The 14,312-nt window shown below is 40.9% G+C and overlaps 1 protein-coding gene across 1 annotated transcript in view; it reads left to right on the forward strand.

Moving 5' to 3' along the window:
- ADCY5 (adenylate cyclase 5) overlaps positions 1–14,312 on the forward strand; it is a 204,460-nt gene that overhangs the window by 148,034 nt on the left and 42,114 nt on the right. The window contains exons 6-8 of the mRNA XM_040068872.2: positions 2,674–2,832; positions 3,022–3,163; positions 12,226–12,366. Of these exons, the coding sequence (XP_039924806.1) occupies positions 2,674–2,832; positions 3,022–3,163; positions 12,226–12,366 (442 nt within the window). The remainder of the gene's footprint in view (positions 1–2,673; positions 2,833–3,021; positions 3,164–12,225; positions 12,367–14,312) is intronic.

Raw genomic sequence — 14,312 nt, forward strand, 5'->3', positions numbered from 1 at the left:
TTTTTTTTTTTATTTTCTGAAAGCACCCTCTGAAGTATTAGTGGTACCAACAGAGAAGTAGAAGATCTCTTGGCGGTTCTCCTCTTATTCCATACAGTAAATTGATGGAGTTTCCACTTCAGCTTGATAAAATCTAGAGGTACCTCCTTGCTGATCTTGGCACAGTACATCCTTAACCATTTGAATTTCTGCAAGGACATCAATACACCCCCTGGGTTTTCAATCTTATTTTCATAACACAAATACACAGAGTGAAAAGCAGTGTTTTCACCCAGGAGAGCCCCATTCAAAGCACCGTCTGCAACAGCATTCTCTTGCTTTGTATGCAGTGTACACTGTCAGCACTTTCTACCTTTTCTTTCCTGGTTTTAAACTCCATTCCTTGCACCGGTCTCCTTCTGGGGTTTGTATGCAATGTGTAAAATAAGAGGAATTGCAAGTAACTCATTTCCAGTAGGCCTTGAAAGAATGCTATTTCTTCCACATGAGGTACAATGAAGTAGCAGGTGACAAAGAGTCTTGTCAAACACGAGGAGCAGCAATCCTTACCCACTAGCCCTGCAAACAGAATATTCTGTTCATTGCCCAGTGGTTGGCCTGATGAAATCCAGAGGTCTTTTTGTGTTGCTGTGTAATTCCCCACAAGGCTAAATAACACCAGGAAGTCTAGACTTCATTGATTAACTGCAACCCTCCTTACTTGGAATAAACACAGAGCTGAGGTGCACTCAGTGTTTGTTTACAAATAGCTCTTCAGCAGCTTTTAAAACTAGTTTCCCACCCCCTGTATAATGAATGCATTTAACAATCTTATCTCTTAATAAGTCTGAAAGGTGACTCCGTTCTCACTATCCCTGCTCTCCCTCTTCCCCCCTCCTCCCCTAAGGATCAAGATAAGAGGTTTCACAATTAAGGTAACCAGTAGCTACTGAACATTTGATTGGAGGTAACAAATAACTACTGAACATTTGATTGCAGACTTCACCAACACTGGGCCCTGCCCATAGGCTGATTTCATATGTGTCTAATAGCAGCAGGGAATGTTACTCCAAATAGGAAAGACTTCAAGAAAATTGGATTCACTGTACTGCTGGTAATAAATGAGCTGAAAAAAAGGAAGGTAACAAAGGATATTTCATTTGTCTATAAAGAATAACCAAACTTATTTGTTTGCTGTAAAGTCTGGGCAGAGTCACCTGCTCATCAATGACTACTGAGAAAAGTTCCCTGGTCTTGTGTCAGTAACATGGCTTGGAGGGGGTGCAGGTGGGGTTATAGCACCCAGTGGAGGGAGGAACTGCAGCTGTGTTGTTCCTATCAGGTTTATGGGTGCAGCCACATTTTTATTACTCCAGTTCCTGTTCCTTTCTCCAGTGTTGTGGTTGGAGCTTTTTCAGTTCATAAGCTGGTAACACCTTACGCAAATCAGTTTCCTTTACCTGCTAGACGATCTCTGCTGCTTGTTAGTTAAAATAATGAACGTCACTTCAGCGAGTAGGTAGTGAAACATAAGGTAGGGATCATAAAGAGAAAGGAACTCAAAGAGGATTGGAGCTATTTCAACAAGAAGTCGTCTTGGACACTGTTTTAAGCTACATTTTGCACTGTTAGGGGTGAACTGGAGTCCAGAACTGGTCTATCTTTATTCATGCAATTTCATTAATAACTAAAGCATAAATATTAGGACTGTGTTGATGTTAGGGAGCTGGGAGGGCTTACCTATCCAGATGATGTTATCTAGAAAGGACTGGGTGAACCTGAGAACTGAAGAGATTGAAATCTGACAGGTATAAAGTACTCCTTGCTACAAGGAACGTACTACTCAAAGGAAGGGACAGTGGTGTGTGATGTAGGTGAATCTGCCTGCAAAGCATGGACATTCTGGGAATGATGTTGGCGATAATGAGAAGCAGAGTTGTTCTGAAGGCCTCGTCAAGACTTCTCCCTACCCACACTCCTAAATATATTTCTCATGTGAACAGCTCTTGAAGTTAACTTTTGCCCGAAAGGGGAAAACCCACAAAGTATTCCAGCAATCTTTTTGGGATTAAGCAGGGCATCCAAAACCTCATTACATTCAGAACTTGAGTATTCGTAGCTGCCTGTTTGGAGTGACTGCAATAGATGTGGTTCTCCGGTTTTGCTGCTGTAAGGCTCGTTCAAGCTTTCCAGCTTCAGTGGGGTATTTCACACACATATCATATTTCATCTGTGGAAGAGTTGATGCTTGGTGCCATACAGACAAATTAAGATCTCTGAAATCATTTCCTTTTTCTCTTTGCAATGTGCTATTACTCTTAATGAGGCCCAGTGCTGGCAGGTTATGTCCAGCTTTGGTAAGGAAATCACAGACCAGTACTTTAATCTTTCACTGCCCCAGAGATAATTTTTTTATGAGTTCTCAACTTGGTCCTGAGTTCAGTGTACATGGACTTAGTCCAAGAGCTCCACGTTCTAATTAGGGCTCTTCTTGGCCAGCCTGGCCATCCAAGAGCAGCACAGCTCGTCCTGTTTTGTTCTGTTGTCCTGTTGGTGTGGATGATCTGCACTGTGCGTATCTGTGAATAATTTATGGATCATTACGGATTTTTGTGCTCTGGATGCAAGTCTGTGCCGCTGACTGCAGCCATTCAGTTGTTAGTAATTGCCCTTCTCCCCCGTGTCTCTTTCCAGGCTGGTCCGTGAGGTTACGGGCGTGAACGTCAACATGAGGGTCGGAATCCACAGTGGGAGAGTTCACTGCGGGGTCTTGGGCCTTAGGAAGTGGCAGTTTGATGTGTGGTCCAACGATGTCACGTTAGCCAACCACATGGAAGCAGGGGGCAAAGCTGGGTAAGTTGCTTCATTGAAGCTGTTGTGTTTATCCATGAAACTCCCACACTAAATGTGTAAGAGTAGCGGCATGGCTAAATCGATTGGGGTTTATTGCTTGTTTGTTCCAGTACATGGAACCCATCCCTGGCTTTTTAGGCGGTCGCTTTTCAGAGTCTACAAAATTTGCTTGTCTTGGTCTCATTCAAGGCGCATCCACATAACAAAAGCAACCCTGAACTATCTCAATGGAGATTACGAGGTGGAGCTGGGCTTCGGAGGGGAGCGCAATGCTTATCTGAAAGAGCACAGCATTGAGACCTTCCTGATCGTGCGGTGCAGCCAGAAGCGGGTAAGACCAAACGGATGCAGGTTTAGGTACCTTTAATAACTTGATGTGTCCAACACAACAAACTAGAGCCTTTACAGATGAGACAGCTGACATTCAGTGACAAAAATTCCTGTTTCTCTCTCCTCTTCCTGAACTTTAATGTGCATAGAAGGGAATAGCCACCATCTACAAAGGTGTCTGCATCAAACTAATTCTTTCGAAGAAATTGTCCTCAGTTATTTTCAAAATCATGTTGAAAAATGTTGTTAATGTAGATATGTACTTTGTAGAAGTACTTAAAGGAATAGACTAAAACCACAAAGATCTTTTCTCTGTCAGATTACAGAGGTGATTTTGCTCGCCTGCTTACCAGATGAATGAACACAAAGATTAGAGCAGTTCCTATCATTGCATTTTAGCCTCTCTGAAGATGAGAAAAACTGGTCCACTGTAATGATCGATGATCCTTGTGACAGTAAGATGAGATCATACCAACTGTGACACGGGTCAGGCTGCACAAGATAAGGCTATGAGGGCATTACTGACTTGAACTTGAATCAAGTCAAACTCAAGTGGACTTCAGATGATGAATCTTCTTTTTGTGACACTGCCAATAGCAAATTATCACTAGTTTGTATTCTTTTTAAAAGCAGTAGACTGAAATACTAGAAAAGGGTCTTTTTGATCTAGTTGAGCATAGCCAGTAATATTTCTCTTAGTAATTTCTGCACTGGAGCCTCTCAGTCTATATGCTTCACAAGTGTGTGCAAGCATATATAGATTGGCCTAAATTGAAAATAATTTCATATGTTTCTGAATCTAAAACCAATTAAACCTTCCCACATCTGTAAATATGACTGCCATGAGATTAGGTGAATTAGTGTTTGTGACGTGTTGCAACAGCACGGTTGATTTGAATAATCAACACCTGTACAGAAAGACTTTGCTACCATTGCCTCATTTCCTGAGAGAATGGAAGCCTCAAATCTCCTTAATGGATATTGTGTAAAAAGTCTCCAAGAAAATCCCTTATCATCTGCTAAAGAGAGAAGCTGATATTTTGGTCTCTATCTGCTCATAAAATACATCTCATTAACAATTGTCAATCTTCAAAAGAGGATTAGAACTTGCAGTGCAAGATTTTTGTTCCTGAGCATCACTGCCTGTCAGTGAGCCAGCTGATGTTTTAGGTATCTAAAAAATCACTTCCTCTTTGCTGGGTAGATTTAAGAATATAAGCCAAAATACCCTTGTGGCCAGACCCCATCTCCTGGAGTGGAGAGCCTATACTGACTTCTTAAATCATGCAGTCACCAGGTTGTCTGCGTGTTCTTGTGGAGAACCAAAAGTTTCTCTGGAGGGAAGATGAAGGCATAAGATCAGGATTTTGCTGCTTGCAAGTGTAGACAAAAAACCCTCAGAAACAGTGAGTTCAGAGTGCTTGGCACCTGTCTTCATTTCTGAACACGGGATGTGTTTTGAGTAGGAGACTGGACAGAGACTCATAAGAGATGTGGATTCCATTCCAGACAGAGGTTTTGAGGAACTTGCATCTTTATGCCTTAATTTGCCATAGGAAAATAAAATGGGCCATCCTTTCCCTGCTTTGTATGTATTTACTGCAGCTCTGTTACATTGCAGCCTTTAGCTGAAGTCTCTGAGCACTGCTGTAATGCTGCTGTAATGTGCTGTGTCCCACAGTAGCTAAAAATTGGGACATTTGCATGACTTAGGTAATTACTGGGCTAAACGGAAACGTAAAAGAGCAGCTACCCAGTGTCATGTGTATTAGGTATTTGGAGTTTGAGGAGTTTCTGGTTTGCCCATTCTGCTGCAAGTTCTGTGCTCCCACAGCTATTTTTTCTCTCTTTGTGAATAGTTTCATAGACTCATAGGAAGCCTTGGACTGGAAAGGACCTTGAAGACCATCTTGTCCCAACCCCCCTGTCAGGGCAAGGACACCTTCCATTAGACCAGGTTGCTCAAAGCTCCATCCAGCCTGACCTTGGACACTTCCAGGGATAGGTCATCCACTATTTCTCTTGACAACCTGTTCCAGTGTTTAAAGTTCTCTCCCTGTTCAAAAACTCATTTTCACATAACCTGAAGCTCAGGAGTGAGAAAAGCTTTTGCCCATTGTCAGTTCAGTCAGTCTTGAACTTTTTGCCTGATGGCAGGCAAAGTTCTGGTACTTTACTTTTTCCTTTCATTTCTGTTTGATTTTAATGACTTCTTGTGATGTATTTAGACAGGTTTTCAGTTCATTCTGTTCCAGTAATGGCTATAAAATGTTCACCTAACTTAGTGAAGAGTTCCTGTGAGTTGTGTCTGGGTTCCTGCTGTCCTCACACATAAGGCTTGGCATTAGCATTATCTGGAGAGCAGATCCAAGTAACTGCCTGAGCTGTTCCTCAGTTCACACAGCAGAATTATCTGAATATCTAGTTCATCAGTCCCATCAGCCATCAAAACCCAACAATACCATGAGTTATGATAAATAGATAAAACATAAGGGTACGTCTTCCATACCCTTTCTGCTTACTGTTGCCATGGGGAGCCACAACTTTGAATTTTCTGTCTTTTTTGTTTGTTTGACTTTTTCATTGTGTTAAGGCCACTTCTTGGGCACAGAGTAAGTGGGAGGAACATCTATCTAATATTTTTGTTCCAGGAACTGAAAATAACTTCTTCTTCTTTGAAAATATTTTTTTTTTCTTTTTCCTTTTTAAAAATGCTATTAACTGGAATATAATCAGTGCAGTTTTAGGAGGAAAAAAGCTAGATTCTGCTCCCTCAGTCTTTAATAATATTGCTAGACCTGAAAATGTAGTCCGTGTTTTTTGTCTGATACACAGAAGAACTGCTTTCTATTAGAAGAGAACAAAATGCAAAGTTTTAAAATCCAGTCTTTTGGGGTTTTTTCTCCCCATCTTTATCTCCAGATCTGCTTTTACCTATTTGCCTTGTCCTGTGATTCTGCTGCCCTCATGGGTGAGCACTTGCCTGTGAAGCATATAAAGAGATGAAATTAGCAGGTTCTGCCATAAAGGTCTGTTGAATCTTTTTCTGTGGTTTGTTTGCTCCCGTTAGTGCTAACACTGCTGCTCTAAAACCTGGTTGCTCTGGTTGTCTGCTGTCAGCAGTTGTATCCTCTCTCCCTCTCCTTTTTTCTCCTGAGACAGACTCTTCTAACATCTTCTCACAACAAAGAAGAGACAAGCACAAGCTCTCATATTTTCTTGCTCATCAAAGGAAACCTTTACCTCTTGCAAAGCTGGATTATCTCAGTGTCATCTATTTATTCTGTGATGAACTAATGTGATCCCTGATAATGAAATGAAGCTTCTGTCTGCGATCTCTAAGGGAACGATCACACATTTTGTACACTTGAACATCTCAAGTTCCATTTCTACTGTGCTAGTCCTCAAATGTTGGGTGCTAATACTCCTTTTCTTCATACCTATCAAATACACCTCTGCTTCTCTCGTTAGACAAATCTGTCACTGCTCCCTTGCTGCCAGGTGAGATATGAAAAAATTCAACCAAACCTGCCCTGAGAGCAGTAACTGAGTAACTTCATCCAGACTAAAACTTCCTTATTCAACGCTGTCTCTTGCCATTTCACTAGAATCAAGCTGTTTTCCCAGCTCCACATTCCCCACCTGTCTTAGCCCTTACTCTCCAGCACGGCGCTCTGTCAAATGCTCTATGGAAGAAACAAAGCTGGTGAGAGCTACTGCAATTTTTTCTCTTTAGAAAAACTTGAATTCAAGGCTGTTAATCCAAACCCAGCATTTGCTTCTCTACCAGCTCTGTGTCATGATCACTGACTAAATAGATATTAAAAATATCTGTTAGCAGAACTGAAAAGGAATTTGGCGGTTTTCCACAGATCTGGAATGGAGGTTGTCTTTCTGACTTCAGCACATCACACTTTAAGTTTTGCTTCCAGACATGATTTAGTGGGACTTGGCAGTGCTGTGTTTACAGTTGTATTTAGTGATCCTAAATGCAACCTAAATGATTCTATGATTCAATACTTTCCACTCATAACCCTCTGCTTATGAGCCTTCTGCCCTTTTGCCTCTACTGTGGCAGTAGCGATTGCCTGGAAAAAAACCAATCTGCTCCTTCAGTTCTACAGTAATGAAGAACTTTTATGTTTCTGTAATCCTCACATGCTATAGGGTGATTTACACAGGGTGATTTCGGTTCTTATCCAGTTAATTTTCACAGTCATTTGGATATGTGTTTCTAATGGACTTAATACATTAGCATGTAAGAAAAACAGGAATTCTCCAAGGAGAGTTTTGCCTTTCTTCCTAACTGGCATTCTTTACCTGAAAGTCTGTGTTTCTAGATAAACAGCAATTTATCAGCTAGAATTGCTAAAATTGTTGCCCACATTTTAGTGATTCCCAAACCTAACCCCTAGACTTAATACATTAGCATGTTAGAAAAACAGGAATTCTCCAAGGAGGTCTTTGCCTTTCTTTCTTACTGGCATTCTTTACCTGAAAGTGGGTATTTCCAGATAAACAGCAGTTTATCAGCTAGAATTACTAAAACTGTTGCCCACATTTTAGTGATTCCCAAACTCAACCCCTAGGCATTGCAATGGCCTGCAGAATGTCTTTACCCTTTTACAGAGTGGTTTTGTTTTATCCATGTTACACAGGGCTTTCTTAGCTTACCCTGCAGACTGTAGCGTTCGTATCGCATAACTCTGGCCCTCCACCTTCACAACTTTCATATCAGCCCTTCTGAATATTATTCAGAACATTTGTCCCAGTCATTATTGCTATCTATCACCTCCCTGGTATTCTTACAGTACTCCATTTAATTATTCCCAGTTCCTGTGCTGCCCAAGTTTCTGATGTTTGTACAGGAGCATGTCGTTTGTTGATCGCTTTCTGCTCTTCTCTGAGATCAGATGCTGCACTAATTTGCAGAACCAGCACAGCTACTCTTCCCAGCACTTCAAAGCTTTACTCTGAGGAGGGTGGAAAAGTGTGTGTTTGGAGGAGTTGGAAACAGACCTTAAGGTGAATAAGATTTTAACAGCACATAGTTTTACAGCTGGTTTTATCATCCTCAACGTTGTCAGCAATCAAGGGGAATGCTTTGCTTTGAACGCGAGTAGAAACAAAATGTGCCTGCAAACAGATGAGCAATACTGCTGACCAAACGTGTTGTGCTGAGCGCACAAAGTCTGCAAAGGGAAAAAAATGTTTATTTTTTCTAATGTCTTTCAATTGATTACACTTGGTTGTTTCTTTTAACAATAGCAGGTACGCACCAGTTTCAGAAGGATTGTTGATGGTGGCCTTAAAACAGCTCAACAAAAGTTTGGCTGTAACTCCTAGAAAAACAATTCTCATTCTTTTCTAAATAGCGCCCTGGAATTCCGTCCAGCTGAAGAAACAAAATGGTCCTTTAAATGTTGAGCATGTGACTCTCCTAAAACACAATCCATCTGATGTGATGATTCCTCAGTTTAACACATTTAATCAGAACTCAGCAGGGTTCCACTCATGTAGATTTATGAAGGCAGTGGTTTGGAGCATGTAACACTACCAGAAATATCATACACATGTCAGGAGGACTTGAAGAAAATTTAAAGAATATTATGTAGCTAAATCTGATATGGCTGATCCATGATCGGATTTCACTGTTGCACTAATAGTGATCAATATGTTGGAAAATCCTATCACACACACACTAAAGAAGTTGCAGGCAATTGATTCAATTGATAAGTACGAGAAAGCCTCAGCTCTTTCTGCAGTTTTGCTGTAGCAATACTGTAGCTCAGTGTGTGGGAACTGGTGGTGGGAACACGATAAAGCCCCTGGGAATCAGATTTACAGTCTCTTTTTGAGTCCAGATTTGAAAAGTTCCCACAACAGCTTTCTGGAGTTTAGCCACCTAAAATCTGAAAAACTCATTGCTGTCAGAAACTTTTGCACCTTCTTCTCTTCTTGGTATTACCTGTAATGAGTAGGACTGAAAGTTATCACCACTTCTCTTTTTTATTCTTCTTTTCCAGTCTTGTTATGCCTTAGGCAGCCTTGTGTGCAAGTTGTCCTTATGCTGTCACTTAGCCAGGAAGAAACAGAGGAGGCATCCTCATAAATTTCCACAGAGGAGCTGTGACCCATCTAATACTTCATTTTTAGAGTTTGTTATTTTCATCACCCACTGAACAAGTGATTTTGCAGAAAATAAATTATCTCAAGTTTTTAAAACAACAGGGTTTTTTTTTTTTTTAAATAAGTGTTGATGTTAACAGCAAAGTCCTATTGTTCAAGATGACATAGTAACACATTATGTAATGTGGAAAAGCAAAAGTGCACTGTGCTTGTACATATGTGTTTTAATCTGATTGGAAATATTGCAGAAACATAATCCACAATTCAGTGGAAACTTCCTACAAGAGGTGGGGGGGAAATACTGTCAGAGCTCATGAAGCCATGGAAAATTTATGGTGCCTGACCTCATGGTTAGAAACAATCTCCGAATTACATGTTTACCCATTTGTCCTGTCCTTACCTCAATCCAGATGTGTCAAAAAATACGTATGAGGCTTTTTATTCCCTTCAAATTCATCAAGCAATGCTTCAGACTCACTAGCACTTGCAGCAGGTACCAGGATCACTCATGGTCTGAGAGGGGTACTGTGTCTTTATGGACTTTGGCATTAAAGCTTTTCTCAAATTCTAACCAAATTTACTAACCCCTGGGGAGAAAACCTGCTGTATATCACTTTTATCATCTGTTGATGTAAAGGCATTTGTAAAGCAACCGAATAGCTTTGCTTTTATGGGTCCCCAGACTAGTTCCAACATCTGGGGTTTTCTGTTCCATTTGGTGGAAAACCCTCCCCTTAGCTGGAATTAAAATGGATTGACAGTGTCACTTCTGTTATTGAAAAACAATATCTGTTTGCTTGGTGATAATGAAACTGTATTTCCTACCAGTTTTCTGGCATCACATCATAAAAGAAAGAAGTATAACTATGAAAAAGATTGTGTAACTGAAAAAAGCCACAAGAAAGTACTACAAATGATGGCTAAGTGTATAAAGAGCAGCGAGTCCTAAAAAACAAAACCTCAAATCTGAATATCGTGATTTCATCACATTAATGTATTTTTAGAAACATCTAAAAGATGTCTCTCCTGGAGGGTTATCCAGTGGCTCTGTCATGGTTGCTCATGTGAAGCTCAGCTGGTGCCAAGTGCTGGAGTTTTCAGCCATTGCAGATGGACCAGTGGTGGGTTCAGTGTGGGGAAGAGGTGATGTGGGATGCCCTGGCTGTCCTGGGCACATCCCTGTGGGAGCAGCTGTGGTTCCCTCGATGGTCATCCCGAGGAGCTGACTGCTCCCTTAGCTCTGCTCCCACTGGGTTTCCTCATGAGCCTACACTCATCATCCTGGCTGGGTGAAGGTCTTTGCTGGCACCCTGGAGCTGCGGGACCACTGCTGCTCACTGTCACAGGTGGCCCCATGTCCCCAGCCCCACGTGCTCAGCAGTGTTTGGTGCCTGCGTGGTGAGCTGTGGTCTCGAGGGAAATGTTGTCAGTGTAGTTGTCTCTTCCTTGCAAGGAGATGATTTCTCCTGCTTGTCAATCAAGCAGCTTTCTTCAGCACTGAATTTCAGCAAGCCTTTTTAAATTTCTTTTTAAAAACCCTAATTTAAGGCAGCATAGCACTTGACATTTAACTCTGCGGTTACCATGGAGATAACACCAGGTATTTTGCAAACTCCCGAGAGGTACAAGTTACACGGAATAGTGGGGAATCAAAATAAATAGGTATGGAATGCAGACTCCAGGCAAGAAAAACAGTGGACCTACTTGTATTGTCAAATAACACTTGAACCGAAATTCTAGACTTGAAAGCAACGAAGGCTTTCTTTTTAAATAACTCAGTTGTCTGGAAATCCAAAATTAACTATTAAGTCTGTTTTCCTCTCTAATGTCATTGAAGCGGCAATTCTCTTGAAAAAGTTTAATCTCTCAAGTAATAAACAACAATCTCTACCTTCCAAATTTTCAAGCTCTCCAGAGTTTGTCTGTTTCAAGCAAAGATATAATAATCACCACCCCTCTGCCTTCAGAGTCAGTACAGGGAAATCACACAGTCCTCCCTGAGCCAGTCTGCAGTGCAGCCCTTGCTAGAGGGACTTCTGTCCACAGAACACTTTCCATGTGGAAACCTGCCTGTCTTTTTGGCTAAGGATTATATTCAAAATAAGGAACTCATCTGCCTGTTGTTGAGCCTAGTTACTGTTGCACTTCTGTGCTCTTGAAACTGGCGCTGAGCTGGAATGAAACCTGCCTGACAGATCCTGTGCTAACCTCCCATTGCGGCCAAGAGCCAAAGCCTTGATAACAAAATCAAAGTCTTTGTCCAAACTTCAGGAGAATTTAGTGTCAGTGTCAAATTGGGAGCTAGCATTAGAGTGAGGAAGACCATTTTGTCACACTCTTCAATTGCATTACCCTTAACATGTACACAGTTGTTTGCAAGATTTACATGTTTTCCTTAGCATGTCTGGGAATATCCTCTTGCAAGTGTGGAAAATTATTTGCTTGCACCTATGGAGAAAGGTGTCCTATATTCCCATAGCTTCAAGGAGCTTCAAGGCTCCTGTTCTTCAACCAGATCATTCTGTGTGTCATTTCTCTTCTAGATGTAGCTGTTCTTTTGCTTTTTGAGGACCCTCTTCGTAGTAACTCAGCTTGGAGCTGCAATTTTCTATCTGAAATTATTCATTTTGATTCAATTTGCTAATGAAGAAAATAGATGTCTCCCTTTTGGAATGCTCCCCACGTTTACACAGGTTATGGTGGTGTTCAGAACAAGTAAAAGGAATAAAATGCTGGCCACCACTTTAAGTGTTCTAAAAATAAGAGAAAGAGATGGTGGATTGGAACTGCTTCTGATCAGCGTCTGCTTCATAGAGTTCGAGGTGCAAAGCCAGCTTTTGGAGTGAGAGACCAGAAGTGAGAGGTGCTTGGAGAATGACTGCCGTATAAATGTTTGAAAACTAATTCTGCATTTCTCTCTGGTTTGTCCTCCAGAAAGACGAGAAAGCCACGATAGCCAAGATGAACCGCCAGCGCGCCAATTCCATCAGCCATAACCCGCCACACTGGGGTGTTGACCGGCCCTTTTATAACCACCTCGGCGGTCACCAGGTCTCCAAGGAGATGAAGAGAATGGTAAGGCCTTGCTTTATGGGCATGAATTTATTTTCTTCTTCATATGGCGTTATAGATCCCTCCTGCTTTGTCTGAAGGTTTTTACAGCCCCGAGGGCGTTTTCCAAACAGGGGTGGAAAATTCTACTTTGACTCCAGAAATAACAAGAATCAGTACATCTGGAGGTGAGCGATTGTGAGATAAGGCACAGGGTTGTTTGAGAGGGGAAGGGAGGCTGAATGGCACAAAGAAGGCTCCTTTGTCTGACTTGTCCCACATTCTGAACACTCACCCAGGCTGTGTGAGAAGATGTGATTATCTGCAAAAACTGCTCCGTAACCCAAGCATTCCAGAGGCATCTGACACGTGTTTTTATTAGCTCAGTACCTGCAGAGGTTTCTGCCTTGCATAGTCACAGCCAGGTGCTGTTCTCCTCTCTAAGCTGTGTGCTCGTGGGGCCCCAGGGATGTCACTGCCATGTTTAATCCTGGAGAATACATTCTCAAGTACATGGATTAATTGGCCTAAGGTAGCAGGCGTCTTCCTTCCTTTCTTGTACCTTTCACAGTCTTTCTAAATTAAAATGAACAAAAGCTAATTACCAATTCAATTGCACCGAGAGGGCTTTTATGGCTCATTTTACATAAAGGTGTAGATGATATCTTTGTTTTCTGCAATAGAGATTAAGAAGATAGTTTTTATCATAGTGGTTATTTTTAATAATAATATAAATATTTAGCACCTCTATGATTGCATGCATAATCAGATTGTTCTATAACCTTATTTATGCTGTTTTGACCCTTCATGCACAGTCAAAAGTGTCTATTTATTACTCACTTTGTTGTCTATAGTCAAAGTTCTGCTCCAGTTCACCAAAGTCTTAAAGTATTTAAAAAAATTTATGAACATGAAATTCAATCCCATGGTTTAAAAATTTAAGTATAGCTATAAGAAACTACATATGGTTATCTTTTAAAGAGAAATGCTGGCACATTTATTAATAGTTGGTGTTAATATTACTCAATCCTAATATTATTTTACAGTGCTAAACCAAATTTCTTCGTCTCCATAGTAATAGTAATGTTTCTTCCATTTCTCAGATCTCCAAATGAGGGCTCCTGGCATGAACATACAGATCAGTGGAACTGTGCAGTTTTTATGTGGGCTTTTCAATAGGGTGTGCTCAATAGGCATGACATTATTAGAAGAGACTAATCACACTAGCACATAATTATAATTATAAGTTTCTTTGAATAGCTTTTAAGGGGTTCTTGAAGCCTCCTGTTCAGAAACAAGGTGTATGCATGCCAAACGGTATTATGCTTCTTGGTGTTAATTACAGTTTGCCATGTCTAGCTGGTTGTTCAGTTGGAAAAACATAATTATTTATTGGAATACCAAGCTGAGTCCTAAAAACTTTACTGCCCCTCACTTGTAGGAGGAAAGACTTATCTGTTTTTCCCTATCTTGAGCCTCTCCCGGTAATGCTATTTACCTTCTTGAAAATTCAGCAGCTCAGAAAGTCTCTTCTACTCAATCTGCTTCTTGTATTAAGCTCTCTTTTGAGAAGCTGATGTTGCATGCATCAGGCTGTTTCTTGGAAACCAAGTGAAACCTGATTCAGATGTATTATTTTCAGCTAGACTTTTTGTTGTTTTTATGGACTGTTTTTTTTTTTTTTAATCTGTTATTTACAGATTTACAGATCTGTTATGTTTGAGATGCATTAGTGAAAACGCAACCATGCTTCCCATGGCCTCCCCATTTTAATATGTGCTAGATGCACATTTTAGTGATTAGAACACAGGACCAACCTCTCTATCTCCTGTTTCTACTCTCTTTGTGTTAACTTCTAATTTAAATATGCATTTCTTCATACTACCCAGCTTTGCACAGTACTTTGTAATCCCTAAGACTGTGTTACATGTGTGCTGTGTGTGCTTAATGCACGCAGAGTGCATGCTGGC

The sequence above is a fragment of the Hirundo rustica genome, chromosome 7, assembly GCF_015227805.2.
Source record: "Hirundo rustica isolate bHirRus1 chromosome 7, bHirRus1.pri.v3, whole genome shotgun sequence".
Lineage (NCBI taxonomy): Eukaryota > Metazoa > Chordata > Aves > Passeriformes > Hirundinidae > Hirundo > Hirundo rustica.